We start from the raw sequence: 25,515 nt of genomic DNA, 5'->3' as shown, positions 1-25,515 counted from the left end.
TACATCGTAACTATTACTTCTCAGAGGCAGTGGTGTCACAAAACTCATCAGAAACTCTGGATATAGACTTTTCCTTAAGGAAAAGCACCTTTAGTCAATCCGCTTTCTCTGTGACAGCTTCCCATGTCTGGAATACACTGCCATCAGACACACATAACTGCACCACATATCACACTTTCACAAAATGCATGAAGACATGGCTAAAGGTCAATCAGATGTGAACATAATCCCTAGCTGTGTATTGCCGCTTTCCATGTTGTCTGTAGCTTGTGAGGTGTGGAAACACTTTGTTGCTTTTATGAATTTTGTCTTGCTGCTTTTTGTTCTATGTTGCTCTGTCTGTATGCTATGTCTTGCTTGTCCTATGTTGCTCTGCGTGTGCTCACTGCTCAATGATTGTCTATATTGTAATTCTTTTTAATAACCTGCCCAGGGACTGCGATTGAAAATTAGCCGGCTGGCTAAAACCGGCACTTTTACTGAAACGTTGATTAATGTGCACTGTCCCGGTAAAAATAAAATAAATAAACTAGAGTTTGGGTATAACCAGAGATACTGGATATAATGACGGGATACGCATCAATCCCTAACAATGGGATTCGTTGTCCACAGAGCGGAATGGCAGGCTGTCGAGCTCCTGTCTATTCCTCTCTGGTGATTGGTGTATAGATCTCGTTATTTAATAGTTTTGTCAAAAATATTAAAATGCGGGGTGTTGACGTCAACCGCCTGTTTTCAATGTAGAGTGAGATGCTATGCTAACCTCATGAATATGCATAGATTGTCACGAGTTCCAACAGGGACAACTCTGATATAAAGAGTTCTTTATTAGAAGTTGCCGGGATATCACTCGCATCACACTTACGTCGGTACACTCGTAACATGCTAAGCATTTTGAAATGTCTACTAGATCAAAAAGCCTCACAATATCCCAATAGCAATACATTTTTATCTTGACTAAACTCTCATTGCCCCCCCATACAAAAAAACACTTCACTTGCTTAATAATTAATAATCTTCTAAATGTGGACAGATTATGGGCGGAGTAAACCCTCTCGCTCCGCCTCTTCGGGCTCAATCCCAGTTACCCCCAACCTCAGCCCTCCCCCTCCGTTTTGTGCCATCCCGCGAGTCACATCGAGTCGAAGTGGTGTTCCAATTCAACTTTGAGTGAGGGGTAGTGCCTTTGAGCCCTGTAGTTGACCCTCCAAACGATGCAAATTGACATGCAGACTTCCTATCTAGTGGTTATCAGAACTACCATGAAGCACTGTGACCCAAGTCTCTAAAGTTGCAAAAATACTACGATGGAAGCAAACTTAAGTAATTATTACGTCATAACAAAATCATGCAAAAAATTTAAAGTTAAGAGGAATATTTTAATGCAGGAAAGGATTATGCATATTTTTGGGTCATAAGTTAATTTACGAAATTTGCTATTTAACAAGGTGACTAGCTAACATTAGCCAACTAACCATATATTTAGCTTGCTGGTGGACGTGACATTTGTATGACTTGTAATACGTGTTGTTGAATGTTTTAGAGACTCCTGAGCAAACCAGGCTGTCATCTTGTGAAACCCAGTGCAGTGGATGTAAAGAATCTAGTTTAGCTAGCTAAAACATGTACTGCAAATTGATTCTACAATTTTGTAAGCTTGTTTTGCTGATCATGAACAAATATTTCACTTCTTTATGGTAGTAACTTAACTATGGCTGTGAAATTTGGATTGTTGACGTTAAGAAAAAAAATCCCTAACCGAAAAGCGTCCCCCCCCCCCCTCACTAAATGTAAAATCACAGTGCAACTATCACAAAACTACCACCAACAGGTCCTGATCATCATCATAAAGGGATTTGTGATTTTTTTTTTAACAAATAACTAACGCAACTATGCTGTAACATTTAGTAGGAGAAAAAAAAGGCTCATTTTTAGCTACTTTATTAACCGGAGCTGTACAAGGGAGAGTGAAGCAGAGCAGCAGCCAGGCAGGCTCTTTTAAATAAATAAAACAAATGCCACTTTCGGAACCGCAAAAGTTATGGGTGTTTTCACGCACATTATGTTGATGGAATTGTGTTCCATCACAACGGCCAAATTACAGGATGGGAAAGAAGAAATTGCTTAATTTATCTCACACAGACACACGCACACAGTTCCTGAAACAATTATGCTTTTCCTGGAATTGAAGCAAACCAGTAAATAATCTTGCAGTGAGCATTTAGCCTGTTCCCTCCAGTCCCTGAAGTATACAAATAGAGTGAGAACAATCAATATCAGGAAGTGGCTCTATTGACATCACAGTAAAGACAAATGAGGTGTGAGAAGGCAACTTGTTCATCCAAAATGGAACCCTATTTTCATATATAGCGCACGACTTTTGATTGGGCCCATAAGACTCTGGTCAAAAGTAGTGCACTATATAGGGAATAGGGAGCCATTTCAGGGTGTTGTGAAAAAAAATTTATTTAAAAGCTCAGGGGAGGGAGGGAAAACAAAGCTTCTAGTTAGAAAGCCATCCGTATAAAGCTAACAGGCCAATGTATTGTATGGTTGGTCCACATGGGAGAAGGCCGGTTTAGGTTTAATCAATGGTTAAAGCATTTGACTGGGCTTAGAGATGGATCTTTGAAAGAGCACTGTAGAGAGGGTGAGAGGCTGTGTGTGTTGTGAGAGAGAGGAGAGGGTGAGAGGATGTGTGGTGTGAGAGGGAGGAGAGGGTGAGAGGCTGTGTGTGGTGTGAGAGAGAGGGTGAGAGGCTGTGTGTGGTGTGAGAGAGGAGAGGGTGAGAGGGCTGTTTCCGAGGCATTAGACAGAGCAGTGTTGGGGATCGCAGCTTTGAGGAAAAACATCATGTTGAAGAGCCCACGCTAGTCCCACTGTGGATTAGTTTAGTGTGTGTCTGTGTACGTGCGTGTGTTTTCTAGGGTGGGCTTGACACAGTTGTGTGTATGCATCTGCTTGCATGCGTTTTGTGAGGCTGAGAGTCAAGAGAAGCATTAGCTGTGACAGGAAAAGATGTCTTGCTTTTCACACTGTCGGGCCCATGATCACACTCGTAGCTAAAGAGCAGTAGGGAGTGGGTTGTGGTGAGCCTCAACTACTGTAGCCCTGGAGAGAATTAAGACTGGGTGAAGTCAACCCATGCAAAATGAAACTATCTGGAAATTTCTGAGCACACCTGAAAATACTATTTTCTTCTGAAAGTTTAAAATCCCTCGTTCCTTAGACGTTGTCAAATCTCAGGACATTCCCAACAGAAATGGAGCGAACTCGGCATCTACCCATCCCAAACCACACAGGAGGACAAGCAGGAAAACAAGGAAGCAAGGCTCCAGGATGGCTTCAAAGTGAAGGTCCCTGAACACAGGAGTAACAAGAGCAGCCTTTGGCCTTACGACTGGGTCAGACAGTAGCAGTAAACTTTTCAAAGATACACTGAGACAACTCTGTGTGTGTGTGTGTGTGTGTGTGTGTATGTATATATATATATACAGTGGGGAGAACAAGTATTTGATACACTGCCGATTTTGCAGGTTTTCCTACTTACGAAGCATGTAGAGGTCTGTAATTTTATCAGGGTAACTCAACGTGAGAGACGAATCTAAAACAAAAATCAGAAAATCAATTGTGATGATTTTTAAGTATTAATTTGCATTTTATTGCATGACATAGTATTTGATCACTACACAGTAAGACTCGGCTCTCCAACCTGTTAGTTTTTCTTTAAGAAGCCTCCTGTTCTCCACTCATACTGTATTACTGCACTGTTTGAACTCGTACTCTGTTAAAAGTACACCTTGCACACACTCAATAAACAGACTCCACTTCCAATGGCCAAGACAGAGAGTGTATAAGGAATCAGGGATAAATTGTAGACTCCAACAGGCGGGATGGGCTCAGAAAGGCAAGCAGTTGGTGATAAGCAACTGTTTGGCGATATTATTAGAAATGGAATAAGTTCAAGATGATCATCACCATCGTCTGGGGCTCCATGAAGATATCACTCGTGGGCATAATGTCAGAGGAAGGTGAGTTAAGCCAGAACTACACGGAGGACCTGGAGATGACCTGGAGAGAGCTGGGACCAACGTTCAAGAAAACATAGTAATCACCTACCGTCAGGATTAAACCTGCGCGCACCTAGTCCATGTCCAAGCCAGGCACTGTCCAGGGCGTCTGAAGTTTGCAATTGACATCTGGATGATCAGAGGAGGCATGGGAGAAGGTCATGTGGTCCTGATGAGATAGAAGATAGAGCTTTTTGTGCTAAACTCACTCGCTGTGTTTCGAGGAAGAAGAAGGATGAAGTACAACCAAGGACCATCCCAACTGAAGATGGGGGTGGAAACTCATCTTTTTGGGATGCTTTTCTGTCAAGGGTACAGGATGACTGACTGTTGAAGGGAGGATGGATGGGCCCATGTAATGCGAGACTTGGCACAATCACTCTCCCTAGTAAGAGCATTGAAATGGGTCGTGGAGGGTCTTCCAGCATGACAACGACCTGAAACACAAGCAGGGAACTAAAGGAGTGCGCCGTAAGAAGGCATGTCAAGGTCCCTGTAGTGGTAGCCAGTCTCAACCTGATCACCAATAGAAAATTTGGGGAGCTGAAGTCCCGTATGCCTCAGCGACACCGAAACGTGAAGTGTCTGGAAAGTTTATTCTTGGAGGAGTGGGCCAAAATCCCTGCTGCAGTGTGTGCAAACCTGGTCAAGAAATACAGGAAACGTATGATCTTGAATTGCAAACAAAGGTTTCTGTACCAAATATTATAAGATCTGCTTTTCTGATGTATCAATACTTATGTCATGCATAAAGCAAATTAATTATAAAAAATCATACAATGTGATTTTCTGGATTTTGTTTTAGATTCGTCTTCATCAAGTTGAAGTGTACATGATAGATTACAGACCTCTACATGCTTTGTAAGTAGGAAAACCTGCAAAATCGGCAGTGTATCAAATACTTGTTCTCCCCACTGTATATATATATCTCTGTGCATGTGTGCACTGCCAGCTCTCCAGTCAGACGATCTCATGCTGTAATTAGGTCAGATTCACTTCCAAGGGTAATAAGCATCATCTATGCTACAGTAGCCGCAGGGGGACGAGGGTGCAAAAATGTTTTTAACACCCTGCCATTGTATTGAGGGGAGTGCATGATTTGTTAGAACATCCTAACTTAACCTATAGGGGGAGTGCCCGATTTGTTAAAACACCCGGACATTAGTTCACAAACCTAACCTGACGGGAGGTGACGAGAGAGAGCCTGGCACAGGAATGTGGGTTTACTTTAGACCTGTTCTCCCTCGGTCTTCTTTAGCACCTCTAGCAGGTCACATGCTCTGACATGGGACCTGCTAGTTTGTTAAAATCTCTCACTCACTCTCTTTCTGCCAGGGGAAATAAATAAACAGGGCCTCGTTCTCTCTATCAACAATGCTTCAGTCGGCAGGATGAAGAGAACGAGGGATGAAGGGAACAGAGGAGAGAAATGGAGAGATGGAGGAGTGCAGCCAGCCGCATCGCTCACCTTCATTTCCTCCTTCTGGAGGACAAAGATAAGGACAAGAGCTGTGACAGAGAAGGGCAGATGGATTAATGATTGTTCTGTTCTTCTCTCAATGGGGATAGTCAATGTGGGTCTATTGTCTTTCCTTCCATCGCCCTTGTCTTGACACTCATCTGGATAGAGTGGTGATTCCACCTTGTAAATGGGAGCGTTGATATACTGTACATTCGCCCTGTCAAAGGAGTCAGTGTCAACCACACACGCACCCATACACACTCATTAGTATACACATAGAAATGCTATGGTAAAACGGCAGAAGAACATTTACATTTAAGTCATTTAGCAGACGCTCTTATCCAGAGCGACTTACAAATTGGTGCATTCACCTTATGATATCCAGTGGAACAACCACTTTACAATAGTGCATCTAACTCTTTTAAGGGGGAGGGGGGGGGTTAGGAGGATTACTTTATCCTATCCTAGGTATTCCTTAAAGAGGTGGGGTTTCAGGTGTCTCCGGAAGGTGGTGATTGACTCCGCTGACCTGGCGTCGTGAGGGAGTTTGTTCCACCATTGGGGTGCCAGAGCAGCGAACAGTTTTGACTGGGCTGAGCGGGAACTGTACTTCCTCAGAGGTAGGGAGGCGAGCAGGCCAGAGGTGGATGAACGCAGTGCCCTTGTTTGGGTGTAGGGCCTGATCAGAGCCTGAAGGTACGGAGGTGCCGTTCCCCTCACAGCTCCGTAGGCAAGCACCATGGTCTTGTAGCGGATGCGAGCTTCAACTGGAAGCCAGTGGAGAGAGCGGAGGAGCGGGGTGACGTGAGAGAACTTGGGAAGGTTGAACCTATCATGCATGACATAAGTGACCCATAGGACGCAGCTTCTGGTGTATAAGGTCCTAAGAAACCTAGCCAGGTTAACATCCGCCATGGGAATGAGTTCAGTTCACTAGCTAGTGTTGACAGACACTTTACTGTACATTCACAGTACATCCCGTTTTAGCTCCCGCTGCCTCTGGGAGAGTGGAGTGCTTTCTTTCTTTCTCTCCCTCTTTATCCTTCTGTGCCTGACTGCCAGCTCGGGAAAACAGACTTCTGACGTCCGTGGGTTTGCACCAAAAAGTCAAAGAGCCAAAGTGAGACCAGGCAGGTCTGAGATCTGTGCTGTATAGCCTTAGCCAAACGACATTGACAATGGCCATAGGATTTGGCTACACAGCAAAAACTAATCTGGGACCAGGCTAGGTGCTGCTACTTACCTAAAAACTATTTAGCCAGACACAGTCAGGTGATTTGAGACCAAAGCTGTTTGTTGTTTCCTTCTTCTCCTTTGTTTGACCAGAGTGATGCTCCATTCTCTTTGGACTTCTCCATCAGCCACGCAGACCGTGACCAGGTTCCTGTCTCAGATGGTTTTTCTTTCCACTCCTTGCTTGCAGGCTAAATTTAGACCTGATGGTGCACGGCTTTTGAGCTGCGGCCTCAGTTGACAGAAAAAATAAAGGGAGCGAGAAAGAGACGTTGCATGCCCCAGAGCCATTGAAAGTCTGTCCTGCATCAAAAAACCTCCGTAAATAAAAACTGAGGTCTCCTCTCATGCCCTTCTAAATGCATGAGAAAAACCGAGATGTTTGTGTTACTCAAGACATCATACAAGACTTCTGGCGGCAAGTGTTGTTTATTTCTGCCATTCTCTTCCTGACAACTCAATTCCAGAGAATAAACTCCTCCACCCTTTGTAAAGTGGGGGATGGGGGAGTTACCCTACATATTAGGAGGAAATAATCTCTCATCTTCACAGATTTCTAAAAATATCCATGAGGACTTAATGTCCCCTGTATTGTAAGGGGATCTCAAGAACTGAGCTAAATCGATCATGGACATGGCACGTCACGCATTGGAAGACAGTAGGCTTACTCCATTAGAGCTCAATTCATCAATAGAGAGTAGACCTATTTCACAAGAGCCACTTCACTGAATACCATGTAACAACACTTGTGTAATAGTACATGCTGGAACAGTACTGGAGCATTGACACAGTGCCAGGCCAGAAGCTTTGAAGTGTGTGGTTAAGAAGAGGACACCTATGGGCCCCGAGAATTGTGCCTAAGAGCCCCGTTCTCCCACCATCCTCCCTCCACGGTCAGAATTCAATTCGGAAAGGAGGGATAAGATCACTGCCGACGTTCCTGAATCCCCTCCAGATTCTCCCTCTATGAACTCAGAAGAGCCAAGACTGCGTCAGCAGAGCGTTCCCTGGGAAGTTGCAAAAACGGAACTCGACAGAACCCTTTCGCAACTCCGGGCGGACTTCATGCATGCATGCATGCTACGCAGGAAGAACCGAGCAGGGAGAGAGAGAGAAAAAAGAGAGAATAGCCTCGGGTGTAGTAGTGTTTTTACCGGCAAGTTGTTGCCACACACCACATCACACTCTTGGACGATTAATATTTATGTGGTACCCGCCAAGCGAGCGAAGCCTAAGGCCCAGGGGATGGAGCAAGCTGCCTGGCATACTCCCCATCCCCTTCTACAGGGCTGAGATAAAGAATGTTCGCTCTCCATTGAGCTTCATTTCTGTGAACAAATCAGGTAACACAAGAAAAAAAATCGATTGATTTGGCTGTTAGAATATAGCCCGCTCCCAGGTCTGTTTGTGCCGTCTTGCCAAATGCTATGGTCATTGTCACGCCGGCTAAAAGCTTGGCTAATACAGGAGGGACATTGGTTTGGCTGACAGAATGTACTATACGGATAGTAAAAGTTACTTAGACTAGTGTATACTGTATGCAATATAGCCTGCACTCACATGCCTCCTATCACCGATCGGCAATCGCACCAATTGTCCTTCAGATGCTCCTCTTGGGCAGTTCCAGACTTGTTAAGTCGGTAGATGCCGCCAGAAACGGCGTGACGAACACTGCTTCTCTTTGAAGTGCGAAAGCCGCTGCATGATGAACTGAGGTTGAATGAGGCAACAAATTGACTGATAACTTTGTTCACTGTTTTCACAGCTCGCGGCCATATTCCTTTTAAGGCCACATGATCAGATTTGTTCCTGTCTCTAGTGTGAACATCTTCAACTGATGTTTCTCTCGAGGAGATATGAATGCGTATTCCTGTCCTGGTTCGCCAGATCTGTTTCTGCCTCTGAACGTGGCGTTGCCGGGGTACATTGCCGGAGTAGAGGAGAACAGAGCACAGGGCCAGACCGTTCTCAAAACACCAGCTGAAAGAGGGAACTGGAAAGAAGACAAGACTGCACACAACCACAACCAGCTGTTTACCTCAGAAACACACACTTCACTCTCAATCTTCTCTTTACTGCATATTGGGTTTTTTTGCATATGGTTTTAACCCGAACTGACACCAGTATTATGATTGCAGTGCAGGCAGTCATGTGTCAGCATGCAGTTATGTCACAAAAAGTTCAGCTATAATAGAGCTTTTATAACCATTATAGCATGTCTTGAAGCAGAGCTGTTAACGTACAGTTCTGACACTGAAATGAAGGAGCTGTCATAATCCCAGCAAGGGAAGGGGTGTGGTTGGAAACATACTGCCAGCTCATCCTCTCTTTAGCTCTCCTTCTCCGTTTCTGACTGAGTGAGGGAAAATGTATAGAAGCCAAGGATGATACTGGAGACTTCCTGTTTCAGCATTATCACAGTCCACAGTCTAACCACAGAAGAAGTCCAATATTGCTGAACTACTGAGGATAATGAAAGGATTCAATGGAAGAGCTTATTAAGCGTAGTTTTTAACAAACTAGGGGGAGGGTTACTTACAGTAGCATTCTGTTTCCTCTTGTAGCATTTCTTTGACTAAAACTTATTGTCATATAGGCTACAAAGACTAATTTTGGGGTTGCTCATTCTGGTTCTCCATACAAAATGACGACTGCATGTAAAATGTGGCGTACAGTATAGGATGCTTGTTATAGGATGTGAGAAAGACAGAATTGTGTCCTGCCAAAGACTACCAGTGCTATCCTTTTCCATATCTGTACGGAAACAATCGCTGAACTTTTCCTTGAAAACATGACACCGATTACCATATCATTTGCCATTGGCAAAGACATTAGCTGCCCCTCATTCAATGTGTTGGAACCAAAGGACAACAAACACCCCTGCAACATGTTTATATTTATATTCCATTATATTCCCTCTCATTCTGTAGGTCTATCATAATAAATAGACCTTTGAAAAGACAAGGTAAAATCTCTTAGAAAATACTTTATTAAATCGACCAATTAAAGTGAATTAGGGGTCTTACTGGTTACAAGTTGTTAGATAATGTCCTTAAAACCAGTTACTGTGCAGGAGTGTCTAATATGAAGACACAAAATGACCAACAACAAAAGGTAACAGGCTATTGCAAATAGTGTAATAACTAGGCCTAATAATATCCACAAAGGAAAAATATGACACATTTCTTAAGAATATAAATAGTGAAGCAATGGGCTGCTTACCTTCAACGTCTCTCCACGCTTAAAACTCAACTCATCATCTGCAGTGGCTTTGAAATCGTATTTGGCAATGGCCTCCATGGTGAGGATTGTTGGAACACCTGTATGCTGTGTTGATGAATGCACAAGTACCCTTCTGAAGTCTTTCAATTGAGTTTATTCCTCAAAGGAATGATGAAAATTATGAACAATGTCAGAAAAAAAAGAACAGAACAGCTCCGGTCCCGTTTTCCCCCTGGTCTGACCAGTCACTCCGAGTAGCACAAATACCCTCACTCGCTGCACGCCGCTACAAACCTGTGAATATGAACGCAGATAGAAAACCTGAGACTATGTAGCAGTAAAGCAACATTAACCAACACCGGAAAACAATGCACTAATATGATAGCTTGTGAAGTGATGCCGCGCCCATAGACAATACTAGCATTCTGACGCTCGCGCAATCAGGGGAGGAAGGATATAATCTGATTGACGTTTCCTCAAGCCAACTAAACCACATCATCTCCACAATTGACCAATCGGATGTGAGAATACTGTCATATCCAATAGGTGTTCTGTAGCTGTGCAAAACCAATGGGATTGCTAATTTACACGCCTTGTAGAGGATTTTTGACAGGCAGATGTGGTTGATGACTCAAAACTCGAGCTAAATATGGAATGTCTAATTTCGACTCAAAATCGTTTTATGTCGCGTACAATGTTTTCTGCCCTCTTTCCTTGCCATTAGCCAAGTCATTCTTTTGTATACCTTTCCAGCTCATTCGAGTGAAAACAAAGAGCTGCGATAGTTGTAACAATGCAATAAATTATTGTTTCCAAATTTGACAAGCAACAGTTTGTTACAAAGTTAAAAGTAACCTAGTTGTCACAATTGCTAAAACTACGAAATGAGACTTGTAGGCCTACTTTAGCTCCAACAGAAGAAAGATGACGAAGATACGACTATTAGGCTATTGTTGTGCTAGTCCTACAATGTAGGTTAATTAAACAAGAATATAGGCTAAATCATGTCAAAAAGGTGTACGACGGTCCACCAGGTCTTGCTTGAAGTGAAACTGTTCAGGTCTCTGAAGTAACCTAGGCCTAGTCCACCTACACTCATTTAATGTTACCTTGTTTTCTACTTGCTATCCCTTGAAATTATACAAAAAACGTGGTTTTAGTAGGCTATCCACTTCCTAGAAMGTGAGCTCTGTATATAGGAAGCTTCCTTATCGCGACATTTTGGGAATACTTAAATCTGCACAGAAATTTGCCCACTCCCCTGTTCCACTGCTCCGCCCTCTCTCTCTCTCTCTCTATGCAATTCAAAGGGCTTTATTGGCAGGGGTAACATGTTTAGATTGGCAATGGAAGTGGAATAGAAAATAAACAAAAGTGAAATAAACAATCAGGAATTAACAGTAAACATTAAACTCTCAAAAGTTTCTTAAAGAATAGAGACATTTCAAATGTTATCCTTCTGGCTATGCGCAATGTTGTAACAATGTGAAAATAGTTTAAGTACAAAAGCGAAAATAATTAGACAGATGAATATAGTTTGTATTTAAAATGGATGTTTTGCTTCACTGGTTGCCCTTTTGTGGCAACAGGTCACAAATCTTGCTGCTGTGATGGCACACTGTGGTATTTAACCTAATAGATAAGGGAGTTCATCAAAATAGGATTTGTTTTCAAATTCTTTGTGGGTCCGTGTAATCTGAGGGAAATATGTGTCTCTAATTGGCATTGGCAATGCTCCTTATATGGACACATCACTGCACTCTATACTCCTCTGTAAACTGGTAATCTCTGTATACCCGTCGCAAGACCCACCGGTTGATGCTTATTTATAAAACCCTCTTAGGCCTCACTCCCCCTCCCCTATCTGAGATATCTACTGCATCCCTCATCCTCCACATAAAACACCCGTCTGCCAGTCACATTCTGTTTAAGGTCCCCAAAGCGCACGCATCCCTGGCTTGCTCGTCTTTTCAGTTCGCTGCAGCTAGCGACTGGAACGAGCAGCAAAAAACACTCAAACTGGACAGTTTTATCTCAATCTCTTCATTCAAAGATTCAATCATGGACACTCTTACTGACAGCTGTGGCTGCTTTGCGTGATGTACTGTTGTCTCTACCTTCTTGACCTTTGTGCTGTTGTCTGTACCCAATAATGTTTGCACCCTGTTTTGTGCTGCTACCATGTTGTGCTGCTGCCATGTTGTGTTGCTTCCATGTTTTTGTCATGTTGTGTTGCTGCCATGCTATGTTGTCTTAGGTATCTCTTTATGTAGTGTTGTGTTGTCTCTCTTGTCATGATATGTGTTTTGTCCTATATTTTAATTTAATTTATTTTTAATCCCAGCCCCGTCCCTGCCTTTTGGTAGGCCGTCATTGTAATTACAAATTTGTTCTAAACTGACTTGCCTAGTTAAATAAAGGTTACATTTTTAAAAATCAGTCATACATTTGGCAGGAGGTTAGAAAGTGCAGCTCAGTTTCCACCTCATTTTGTGGAAACTGAGAATTCCTTAATTTTGGATCAGTCACAGTGATCAGGTATTCTGCCACTGTGTACTATTCTCTGTTTAGGGCCAAATAGCATTCCAGTTCAGTTTTTTTGGTTAGTTCATTCCAATGTGACAAGTAATTATCTTTTAGTTTTCTAATGATCTCTCTCTCACACAAACACACACTTTTGCGTGAATATGCATGTGTGAAGAGTAGAAGACAAAATGTAGTTAGGCTCTAGACCTCACCTGTTGTAGTTGTGTCTTAAGGTGTAGGGTACATGTAGGCCTAATAGGTGTGTAATTTTAACAGGGACTCCATAGCAGGGATTACTTGGCCATCTAGTGGTACAAAATTAGAATAAATTGTGAAATGATACAGGAGAAAAAATATGCATATAATTTGATAGGCTACATACAGGTAATTGCCCCAAAAATGGACTTAACACTTGAATAAATGAGGGATACAAAATATATTGAAAGCAGGTGCTTTCACACAGGCGTGGTTCCTGAGTGAATTAAGCAATTAACATCGCATCATGCTTACTGCCCTGCAACACTATAGACATCGGGCGTCCAGAATTGCCAACAGCAATCAGATCAACTTCCAAATATTGTTTTACCAAGTAAAACGAGAGAGCGAGAGACAGAAAGGCTTTTGCTATGAGCTCATATGCCATCACCAGCAAGTGAGCTGTGCATCATTGGGTGAGTCAGTGAAACTAGAAAGCATTTTTTGGACTATAATTTTGAGTTGGATGACCTTTCAAAACGAATTTTCCCAGTCAGAACTTGTTTTTCCCCGATTTCTCAGTTGTCTTGAACACACTGAAGTCGGAGACTTTCACAACTCATAATTCCCAGGTTTTTTAAACGCAGCATTAAAAACGATTATGCCAAAGTCTCCGGTCGTGTAAAATGACGTAGAATTGCATGAAATGCTTTTATAAAAGGCTGTTAGGTGCCTCCTAAGAAGAGGTAGGTGCAGGAGTCAGGAGCAGGAGAGCAAGGAATTCCAGTTTGCACAGTCGTTTATTATAAGTCCCAACCCACCAACAACAGGCGGGAAAAATCACGAAACACACGGAGGAGAAACCTCTACTCCTAACACAGTACCAACGGTACAACGACTGTGAGGGGAAAAAACTCTGTGGCGCAAACACGCACCCCTAACAGAGCTAACACAGCAAAATAATCCCGCACAAAGACTAGCAGGCAGCGGAGGTTAATAAACCCACCGAAATTAACTAATCAGACACAGGTGATAACAACAACAGACAGACACAAATGAAAAGGAAAAATTGATCGGTGGCAGCTAGTAGGCCGGCGACGACGACCTCCGGAGCCACCTTCGGTGGAAGTCGTGACAAAGGCCCAACATTTCCCGGACACTAGGCCACAACATTTTCTTCCCATGTATGTAACTTCTGTAAGTGCCTCTACTCTACTGCTCTATGCCACTACGCAAATGTGATGATATGCATGCTTAGCTTTATTATAAAGGTAATTCTTTTCTATTGCATTCTGGTACCTCAGAATATGCATATAGACGGACTAAAAGTACATTTATATTGTAAAACTTCTGACAGCCAACTTTCTAACTCCATCCATAACTTTTGGACATTATAGCACTGCAGAAGGCAGTTCTAGCCACTACAATATTATTTAAAAACAGCAAGACAGTTGCATTATTAACTACTTGAGAATTTTCCCTGAGCATTAATTAACACTTGATATTTTTTTCTTTACCCAGATTTTATTGAGATTACATCGGAAGTTATCAATGGATTTCTATAATGTGTCGGTCTTGTATGATAACACCTCGCCGGTTGCAGTGAACTCATCTGAAGCTTCAACAGGTAAGCATTTATCATGATTTAAAATATTTTTACTGTAGGCTATTCAGTTTAGCAATTAAACAACCAGAGTGTAAAGGTCACTGCACTGGAGGACATTTTAGCGCGTTTTTAAAATGATTCATATCCTACAATGATTTCACATGATCTTATTATGGCACACATAATGTAGGCTATAATGAAAGCTACAGTCATCTTCTTTTTGTTTTCATTCGTTTTTCCTTGAAGACGTTAAATGGTTGGTTTCCTTCACTGCTCTGTGTAAAACTTGTTATTCAGAGGGAAATGAAAATCTGTCTAGCTTCCTGAAGGCACAGCTAGTGCCAACCTTTTCCTTTTTGAGTGACTTGTTTTTCGTCTGAATGGCTCACACTCTACCTTAATCTCAAAAGAACCATGAAAATTCCTGTGAACTTTTAGTCACCACACACATACAGTAGCAGCTATGTTATTGGGTTTTTGTCAATATAGCACATACCAAGGGCACTGAAATATATATTACTGGGTACTGAAAGATCTTCACAGGTTTGGTTTATGGATAGCCTTAGTCTACTATACTGTATATCAGGATTTATTACAATGTTCCTCTGCTTTGGCTGATACCAAAGTCCTGACTTCAGAGTCTGGAAAGTCTGTTTTGATGTTGTCGCCATGATGCGTTGATAATGAGGGGGTCTGTTTTCAAATCCAAACAGTGAGAGATCTCAACAAGACGCCTGATCCCTCGAGCTGATATGAATGTGGTATAGCAACACAGTGCCTTCAGAAAGTATTCAAAACACTTGACTTTTTCCACATTTTATTGTGTTACAAAGTGGGATTAAAATGGATTTAATTGTAATTTTTTTGTAAACAATCTACACAAAACACTGTAATGTAAATGTCACGAATCCCGCTTCCTGAGTCTGTTTTTGCCTGTGTTCTTTCCTGGAGTGTTTTTCCGTTGTCCTGGAACGCACCCTGTCTGGTTGCCGGGCGACGTAGCTAGTTGGCAGATCTCTGATTACCCGCACCTGTATCCCATCAGCTATCTGCACACCTGGTCCTGATCATCACCCCTCCACTTCATAAGCTCTGACCTGACATCCATTCCCTGCCGGATCGTTAGCCATGAACAGTATGTTGTGCCAGCGTATCAGCCTCCAGTTTGATAGTTTGTTTTGTTGTTTTGTACGTCTTGCTTGCCTTGAACTTACCTCCGTTTGTTCTGTCTACAGTCATTCACCYGGAACACTCACCCCATCCCTGCCTGGTCGTYGGTRGCTTCTGTTACTCCCTTGGATCTGCYTAYTCAMTYCCATCAACTCACCTCCGCTGCCCGCTACGCCACCTGGATCTTTCTACCTCTACGTTTAAACTTGTAAATAAATACTCACCTTCGTCCTACTCTCCTTGTCCTGGTCTGCTTCTGGGTTCTATTTTAGAAATCCGTGACAGTAAAAGTGGAAGAAAAACACAAGTATTCAACCCCCTAAGTCAATACATGTTAGAATCACCCTTGGCAGCAATTACAGCTGTGAGTCTTTCTGGGTAAGTCTCTAAGAGCCTTCCACACCTGGATTGTGTAAGATTTGCTCATTATTCTATTCAAAATTCTTCAAGCTCTGTATGGTTGTTGATCATTGCTAGACAACCATTTTCAGGTCTTGCCATAGATTTTCAAGCAGATTTAAGTCAGAACTGTAACTCGGCCCCTCATGAACATTTACTGTGTTCTTGGTAAGCAACTCTGGTATAGATTTGGCTTTGTGTTTTAGGTTATTGTCCTGCTGAAAGGTGGGTTCATCTCCCAGTGTCTGGTGGAAAGCAGACTGAATCAGGGTTTCCTCTAGGATTTTGCCTGTTCTAAGCTCTTAGTTTATTTTTTATCCTGAAAATCTCCCTAGTCCTTAACGAATACAAGCATACCCCATAACATGATGCAGCCACCACTGTGCTCGGAAATATGGAGAGCGGTACTCAGTAATCTGTTGTATTGGAATTGCCCCAAACATAACACTTTGTATTCAAGACAAGCCACATTTCTTGCAGTATTACTTTAGTGCCTTGTTGCAAACAGGATGCATGTTTTGGAATATTTTTTTAAAATTCTGTACAGGCTTCTTTATTTTCACTCTGTCAATTAGGTTAGTATTGTGGAGTAACTACAATGTTGATCCATCCTCAGTTTTCTCCTATCACAGCCAATAAACTCTAACCGTTTTAAAGTCACCATTGGCCTCATTGGGAAATCCCTGAGCGTTTTCTTTCCTCTCTGGCAACTGAGTTAGGAAGGAGGCCTTTATCTTTGTAGTGACTTGTCACACCATCCAAAGTTTAATTAATAACTTCACCATGCTCAAAGGGATACCCAATAGCTGCCATTCTTTGCGAGGCATTGGAAAACCTCCCTGTTTTTTGTGGTTGAATCTGTGTTTGAAATTCACGGCTCGACTGAGGGACCTTACAGATAATTTTATGTGTGGGGCATGGAGATGAGGTAGTCATTCAAAAATCGTGTTAAACACTTATCACACACACAGAGTGCAACTTACTATGTGACTTGTTAAGCACATTTTTATTTCTGCACTTATTTAGGCTTTAAAAAGGTTTTACTTATTGACTCAAGACATTTCAGCTTTAAATTTTTAATTAATTAGTAAACATTTCTAAAAACATAATTCCACTTTGACATCATGGGGTATTGTGTGTAGGCCAGTGACAACAAATCTCAATTTAATCCATTTCAAATTCAGGATGTAACACAACAAAATATGTAAAATGTCAAGAGGTGTGAATAGGGCTGTTCTGGTGACCGTATTACTGCCACACTGGCGGTCACGAGTCATGGAGACAGACACATTCCACGTGACCGTTTAGTCACGTAATTAGGCTTCGCCAAGCTCTGATGCTGCTGATGGTCATTAGTAGCCTACCAAACTTGCTAACTGCCTGGTACTCAGCACTCTATTGTCCCTCTAAACACTCTGACATAAATGCAAATGTGTTCGAAAATCGAATCAAACACTTCATGAGAGCTCATGTTGCGCAACATTTCTATAGGCTATGCAATTGGGGGAGTAAACAAAGTAATGGCCTCTATTAAAAAGAGGAGGATCCCATCAGGCTGGGTTTCTGTACAGCACTTGTGACATCGGCTGATGTATAAAGGGCTTTATAAATACATTTGATTGATTGACTGATTGATTGATCCGCTTTCTATAGGCTAGGCCTACTATATTTATTTCTGAACTTTCCTAATATTAAGCACATTGCTTATCTTTACAACAGGAGTATAGCCGACCTGGCTGGCATGAATATGAACCACAGGAAAAGCGTCCTCCATTCACTATTTAAATGCATAGAGGGGATGCCGCTGGGAAATGAGGCATTATCAAGTGCTTGTCAAATTGTGAATGAGAGACTGATGAAGTGTGTACAGCCTGCTCAAATTAAGCAGAGCTCATGCCTTTCAAGCAACTTTTTTCAAATCATCAAATCATTAGTCGCATCATGCAGCCTTACAATGTATAAAACATATAAACATATAGCCCAACGTTTGTAGAACAACTAAAATTACATGAATAACTCTAAATTAAGCATATAGGAGTACATATTTCTTTTTTAACCACTCAACACAGAATAGCCGCATGTGTGCACTCACTAAAATCGTTTGGTGAAAATATCCTTTCTATTTTATTCAGCTTTGTTCAATTGTATTCTTAATAATATAAAATAATGCCATGGAATTCTAAGCAAATCTCTCCTGCTAAATGTACTAGTGTAGCCCACAGCCATTTGGCATAGCCAGATCAGGACCAAACATAAGGACAACTATTCTGTTCTTCTGAAATAGACTACATTTTCTTCATATCATATTTCTTTAGACCTGTCTAAAATAAGTAATGGATTTATTGTGAAGATGTAGGCTGTATTACATGGATTTAGACTTTTTAAAATGTAGATGTTCCAAAGCCAGGAGATGTTAAATGTCTTTGTTCATCAATTACCATGACATCAACAGTTATTTGCTTAGCAATCACCGGCTGACGAAAATGTTGTGACCGCCACAGCCCTAGGTGTGAATACTTTCTGAAGGCACTGTATAAAGCTAGATCTCAACGCCCCAGGAAAAAGGTTTATATTTGAGAGAACAAATCAATGCTTCCTCCCCTCTAGACCAGTGAGTCACAGCTCTTCCTGGCTGTGTACAGTCTTAGAATTAGTAGTGACTCAAGGAACCCTGGAGTTCCTCAAGGAACCATTGCTAGTCAATGGTTCATATTTGCACCTTCGTTTTTTTGAGTTCTTGGAGGAACCTGTAAGGGTTCAATGTAGCTACTGGTTCCTGGAGGAACCATGGAGGTGTGGCTAAGTACTGGTGTGGCTTTAAGTTAGATCTATTTTCGGCCACCCGTTAGAGTAAATGTCATTCCTGTTCGTCTGTTCTGTTGTATTGTCGTCACATGTTAAAGTTGAACACTGACAGTTTTGTTGCTTCAATGAGGCTAACAGAGGTGTATGAGTTGCTCAAGAGCCTATGCAAATTCCAAAGTTGGAATAGTTACCACTTTATTTCTGTATGTAATCAGCAATGTTAATTTGAGAGATATTACATTTGAATATGTATACTTAACAAAAATATAAATGCAACATGCAACAAGTGAAAAGATTTATTGTCCTGCGCCCAGATATTTAAGTGATCATATAAGTTAATATAAATTCATTAGTCCCTAATATATGGATTTCACATGACTGGGCAGGGGTGCAGCCATGGGTGGGCCTGGAAGGGCATAGGCCCACTGGGGAGCCAGGCACAGCCAATCAGAATGAGTTGTTCCTCACAAAAGGGCTTTATTAGACAGAAATACTCCTCAGCACCTGTGTAATAATCATGCTGTTTAATCATCTTATTGATATGCCACACCGGTCAGGTAGATTAATTATATTGGCAAAGGAGAAATGCTCACTAACAGGGATGTAAACAAATTGGTGTATTTATGCATTTGTTCAAATGCACAGATCGCTTTATACACTACATGGCCAAAAGTATGTTGACACCCCTTGAAATGAGTGGATTTGTCTATTTCAGCCACACCCATTGCTGGCAGGTGTATAAAATCGACCACACAGCCATGCAATCTCCAAAGACAAACATTGGCAGTAGAAGAAAAAAGATGGCGACCGGCAAGTTCGGCATGGTGGCAGCACTTTTATTTTATTTGTTTGTTTTAAATGTTACTGGAAATAATTGCATCTGCTATTTAGATGAAAGAATAGTAAATTCTCAGCAACTTCTCAGTCATGCAAACACTTTTGATGGATCCAGCACTTCGGATTTGGAAGGAATGTTATATACCAAACTTTCATAGGACCTTGGCACAAACCAAAACGATCATCAAAATCCAGTCTGAAATCGCAAATGAATGGTGGAGATCTTATAATAACTCTATGCCTTGTCTTATCGGGTGATATCCACCAATGCCCTGGACCTCACTTTATCACGAACCCCATCAAACGGCCTATGCACCCATGCTCCTCTTGCGAACGGTGGATAAAGAGTAACAGTAAAGCTTTGGAATATTTGGAATGCGCGCAGTGGATTCATTTAAAATGCAGCGACTCTAGCTTTGGACATGGGGTCAATGAAGCTTACCGTTGCTGTCGGTGTGCTGTACCCATGGGGTGTGTGAGCACTGAAGGTGGAGTGGGACCGGAGGACTTACCGAGGGTGGAGAGTGCACCGGAGGAGGGGGGTCCACAGCGGAGCGGAGGCAACCAGAGGCGAGTGACGGAGGACATGGTGGTGAGGACGATGGAGTGGCACCTGGGGAGGGGTGCTCCATGGCGACAGAGAGGCCACCAGAGGCAGGGCAGTGGGAAGGTGGGAGGCGAGTTACAAGTGGATCGGGAATTCAATGAGGCCTTTGGGAAGAAGGGCTTACATTTTGTGCACTTAAACGTCAGAAGCCTACTACCGAAGATCGATGAGATACGCCTGTTGGTTTGCAAATCAGAGGTGGGTGTCTTATGTTTTACTGAGACATGGTTGGATTCATCTGTTTGTGACTCAGAAATTGAGAGGTAATTACTCTGTTGTCAGGAAGGATCGGAATCGGAACGGTGGGGGAATATGTGTGTTTGTAAGATCAGACATTGCTTTTAACGTCAGATCATATTTAAACGCTGATCTGGAGATTGTCTGGCTGGTTATCTGCATTCCCAAAACCAAGCCGATTTTGTTGGGGGTGTGTTATAGGTCGCCCAAGCAGAATGCATTCTATGAAGGTCTTGAAATTGTGTCGTCAAACTGTAATGATTCCCTGTTGAAGGAAATCATTTTGTTAGGGGATTTCAATACTGATGTCTGCAAAAAGAATAGCCCAACCCACAATGTATTTATGCACTTTTGTAGATCACTTGCTCTGACCCAAATTATAAAAGATCCCACCAGGATATGTGAAACAGTGCAAAGTACGATTGACTTAATATTGGTGTCTGATAAATCTAAAATATCGCAGAGTGGAGTAATAGTATATGGAATCAGTGATCATTTTATTACATTTTGCACAAGGAGGATTTTTAAAGATATATTCAAGTGTCACAAAACTGTTAGAATCAGAGGACTCAAAAAATACTGTGTAGAAAAGTTTAGGGAGGAAGTGGGTAAAATTGACTGGTCACCTGTGCTAGATAGTGTAGGGGTAGACAGTGCCTGGGAAGCCTTTATTAAATGTAGGTTCCTTGATGTGGTGAATGTGATGGCTCCCATTAGACGGGTCAGGGTAAAGCAGAGATCTAGCCCTTGGTTTAATCATGAGATTCTAGAATCTATCCAAGCAAGGAATAAGGCCTTTAAGAAATGTAAGAACTCTCAAGAGCAGCATGATTTTGTCCTATATAAACATCACAGAAATGAAGCACAGAGCAGGATGGATGAAGCTAAGAGGGGTTACTTTGCTGAGAAAATAATTGAAAACAAAAATGACCCTAAAAAGCTTTGGAAATAATTTAAGGAACTAGGCTGTAGTAGTACTACCAAAAACAAACTAAACAGTATTGGACTGAACATCAAAGGGGAGATGGTATATGAAAAGGCAGAGGTTGCCAATGAATTCAACTCTTTTTTTTTTTACTTCTGTTGCCAGCAAGCTGGTTAGCAAGCTGCCCACCAGTTCTGGTTTGTATGGAAGCAACCAAGTCAAGAAGTATYATGTAGAGTTAGGGGTTCAGCCAAACTCTTTTTCTTTTGCAAAGGTAGCAACAGCCAACATAGTCAGTATGCTGGCAGAGCTTAAATCCTCCAAAGCCACAGGCCTGGATAATATTCCTGCAAGGTTTCTAATAAATTCTGCTGAGCAAATTGGCCCTTGTATTACACATATTGTTAATCTCTCTCTTGAACAAGGCACCTTTCCCAGGGACATGAAACAAGTTAAAGTTATACCTCTGTATAAGAAGGGGATAAAGTCTGACCCTGGGAATTATAGGCCTGTATCTATCCTCTGTGTAACATCAAAGTTCCTGGAGAGAATTGTACATGAGCAAATGTATGAATATGTTAACACACAGGGTCTAATGTATGATTTTCAGTCGGGTTTTAGAAAAACATACTCCACTGATTCATGTCTACTTTACTTGACTGACTTCATCAGGAACGAGATTGATGAGGGAAATCTGTGTGGAATGGTACTGCTTGACCTACAGAAGGCCTTTGATACAGTTAACCACTGTCTTCTAATCTCCAAACTGGAGGCACTGGGGTTAAGCAGTATCCCTCTAGGCTGGGTAAAGTCCTATTTATCAGGAAGGGAGCAAGTAGTAGAGGTTGATGGTTCACTGTCTCAGGCAAAACCAATGAGTTGTGGCGTTCCGCAGGGGAGCGTGCTTGGGCCTCTGCTGTTTTTATTGTATATTATTGATATGAAAGATGCTTGTTCTTGCTGTCTTTTTCTTTATGCGGATGACTCTACACTTCTGGTGTCTCACAAAACTATGTTGGAGAGCATACTTAGCACAGAGCTTACTAACATTAGAAAATGGCTTGGAGATAATACGTTATCTCTGCACTTAGGGAAAACTGAAGCAATTATTTTTGGAACCAGACCTAAATTGTGTGGGTTGTCTGAAATCAGAGTGGAGTTAGGGGGTGAGGTGCTGACTACTAAAACCTCTGTTAGCTACTTGGGATGTATCCTTGATGGAAGCTTGGGAGGTGTGAGCATGGCCAATAAGGTGCTAGGGAAGGTTAATGCCAGGATTAAGTTTATGGCTAGAAAGTCCAAGCTGCTTGATAAGGACTCCTATGAAAGTGCTAGCTACTGCCCTCATTCAATGCCATTTTGACTATGCTAGTACTTCCTGGTTTGGGGGCTTATCTAAACTTATGAAGGGGAAGCTCTAGATAGCCCAGAATAAGTTGATCGGGGTAGTTTTGAAGGTGAGTCCACGTACTCACATAGGCAGGAGCTGCTTTCAGGAACTAAACTGGCTGCCTGTTGAGGCTAGGGTGTCCCAGATTAGACTAGGTTTGGTTTACAGGAGTATTTATGGTCCTGCGCCCAGATATTTAAGTGATTACTTTCCTCTTGTTAGGGATGCACACAATCACAGCACCAGATCAGGTGTGGCTGATGTGTGCTTATACAGGTTCAGGAGTAATGCTGGGAAAGGTACTTTCTTGTATACTGGAGCCTAAGAATGGAATTAGTTGCCTCTCCCTGTAAAAACAATGTCCTCTCTGGACAGCTTTAAAAATAAAGTTAAAATATGTTTGATGTCCTCTGTGGCCATATGAATAACCCGTATGATGTAACTGGAATGATGAGATAGATGTTCTTCATTTATGTTTTTGTTGTATTATTTCACTGCCATACTGTGTTCGATCTTGTATAGCCATCTTGTCTCGAGGACCACAATGGAAATAAGTCCCAGACTTTATTGTGTGTTATCCTCGATGATTTTATTCATGTGCATGTATGGCTTTTAAATTTTATGTGTGCTTGTTTTTTAAAATGGTCTTATTAATAAACTAAACTAAAATGGCCTTTACGGAAGAGCTCAATGACCTTCAACGTGGCACAGTCATAGCATGCCACCTTTCCAACAAGTCAGTTCATCACATTTCTGCCCTGCTAGAGCTGCTCAACAGTAAGTGCTGTTATTGTGAAATGGAAATGTCTAGGAGCAAAAACGTCTCAGCTTCAAAGTGGTAGGCCACACAAGCTCACAGAACGGGACCGCTGAGTGCTGAATCGTAGCGCATAAAAATTGTCTGTCCTCGGTTGCAACACTCACTACCGAGTTCCAAACTAAGGCTCGCTGCCATTGGACTCTGTAGCGGTGGAAACACTCATTTATCCTGGGATATAAACATTTGGTTGTTATTTTACCTGAAATGCACAAGGTCCTCTACTCCAACAATTAATCCTCAGATAAAAGGGTAAAAGTTTGTTTTCTAGTAATCTCTCCTCCTTCAGGCTTCTTCTTCTTCTTTGGACTTTATATGGCTGTTGGCAACCAACTTTAAGGTGCATTGCTACTACCGACTGGACTGGAGTGTGGACCTCAGTTAATCTTTCAATCATCCACGTGGGTAAATGCTCCTAAAAACCAATGAGGAGATAGGAGAGGAGAGACTTAAGCTTCACAAATAGAACCAAGTTCTATTTTAACGCCTAGAGCAGACGCTCGTTGACGGGTGCGAGCAGTGTGGGTGCAATGATTGAATAACATGTATGTGTACATTTATTTTGCAACTCTCACGCACGCGAGGCGAACGGTGTGGTCAGCATGTAAGAGTGTACCACCTGGGTCGCGGCAGCCAGGCTATGTAAATTGATACTTGACAGTTCTGGTTTATGGATATATGACACATCATACCGGTATTTTAATAACATTCTCCTCTGCTGCTCTTGGGTCATGATGCCTACTACAACAACGCCATCTTGCCCACCATATTCGGCATCATCTGTTTCCTGGGCATTATGGGTAACTGCATGTTCATCTACACCATCCTGAAGAAGACCAATTGCCGCGCCAAGCAGACCGTCCCTGACATCTTCAATCTGTCCATCGTCGACCTCCTCTTCCTCGTCGGTATGCCCTTCCTCATACACCAGTTGATGGGCAACGGCTCGTGGTGCTTCTGCGCCACTATGTGCACAGTCATCACCGCGCTGGACTCCAACAGCCAGATCGTGAGCACCTACATCCTACATCCATGACTCTGGACCGCTACCTGGCCACGGTCCACCCCATCCGCTTCAACTATGTTCGGACGCCGGGCGTGGCAACCGCGGTTATCGTTCTAGTATGGATGCTGTCGTTGCTGACCATCATCCCGGTGTGGATGTACGCGGGCCTCATGCCTCTGCCTGGCGACCTGATGTCTGCCGACATCTACTGGTTCACTCTCTAACAGTTTGTCTTGGCTTTCGCTCTCTGCCGCTTCTCATCATCTGCGTAGTCTTTTTCAAGATCCTCAAGCACATGGCCACCAGCGTGGCCCCCTTTCCCCCCAGAAGCCTGAGGGTGCGCACCAAGAAAGTAACCCGTATGGCGGTGGCCATCTGCCTGGCTTTCTTCACCTGCTGGGCCCCTTACTACATCCTCCAGCTGGTTCACGTGGGAGTCCAGAAACCCAGCCCAGCCTTCTCCTATGCCTACAACATAGCCATTAGCATGGGCTACGTTAACAGCTGCATCAACCCGTTCCTCTACATTGTGTTGAGTGAGACCTTCAAGAGGCAGCTCATCGTGGCCATGCGGCCGGTCCACAGGAAGTTCCGGGTCAACCCCACCAGCACCACGGAGGGTAGTGTTAGTCTGAGATTGACCACTGACAGACCCCAGCAGGATCGGAGCTCCAGGGAGCTGCTGCCTGCCAATATGGCCGACCACTGAGGCCTGTTGCATGACCATTTTTGTTTTGTTGAGCCTTTATTGAACAAGACCTCTTTACCGAGGGAGACCTGGTGTGGCCAGTGGAAGAGGGTATGAGATCAGTGTACAAGAACGGTGCATGAGGACAATCTATGGACCAATGTATAGGAAGAACTGTGTATTTCATCACTGAATTTGAACAGTGTACAGGCAGGAACAGTGTATTGAATCAATGTATGGACCCCTGTACAGGGTAGGGTTGCAAACATCCGGTAACTTTCCAAAAATCCCCTGGTTTTACAGAAAGTCCGGTCGAAAGA

General features: G+C 42.6%; 1 protein-coding gene and 1 pseudogene across 3 annotated transcripts in view; one reads left to right on the top strand and one right to left on the bottom strand.

The window, feature by feature from the left end:
- The window catches only part of LOC111980424 (growth factor receptor-bound protein 2-like), a 35,036-nt gene extending 23,837 nt beyond the window's left edge, over nucleotides 1-11,199 (bottom strand). Inside the window, exons 1-2 of one of the 3 annotated variants that reach the window (XM_024137327.2) lie at nucleotides 11,097-11,199; nucleotides 9,988-10,281 (exon numbers count right to left, since the gene is read on the bottom strand). In XM_024137327.2, the coding sequence (XP_023993095.1) occupies nucleotides 9,988-10,065 (78 nt within the window). In that variant the 5' untranslated portion in view covers nucleotides 10,066-10,281; nucleotides 11,097-11,199. Of the gene's footprint in view, nucleotides 1-9,987; nucleotides 10,823-10,890; nucleotides 11,061-11,096 lie in introns of those variants that run through there. The other 2 variants (XM_024137328.2, XM_070438772.1) reach the window with 2 other exon arrangements.
- An 8,792-nt stretch (nucleotides 11,200-19,991) lies between these two features.
- LOC112069930 (melanin-concentrating hormone receptor 1-like) lies at nucleotides 19,992-25,297 on the top strand (annotated as a pseudogene).
- Nucleotides 25,298-25,515: the final 218 nt, after the last annotated feature.

This window comes from Salvelinus sp. IW2-2015, unplaced genomic scaffold (assembly GCF_002910315.2).
Source record: "Salvelinus sp. IW2-2015 unplaced genomic scaffold, ASM291031v2 Un_scaffold1159, whole genome shotgun sequence".
Lineage (NCBI taxonomy): Eukaryota > Metazoa > Chordata > Actinopteri > Salmoniformes > Salmonidae > Salvelinus > Salvelinus sp. IW2-2015.
This window is presented reverse-complemented; position numbering and strand designations above follow the sequence as displayed.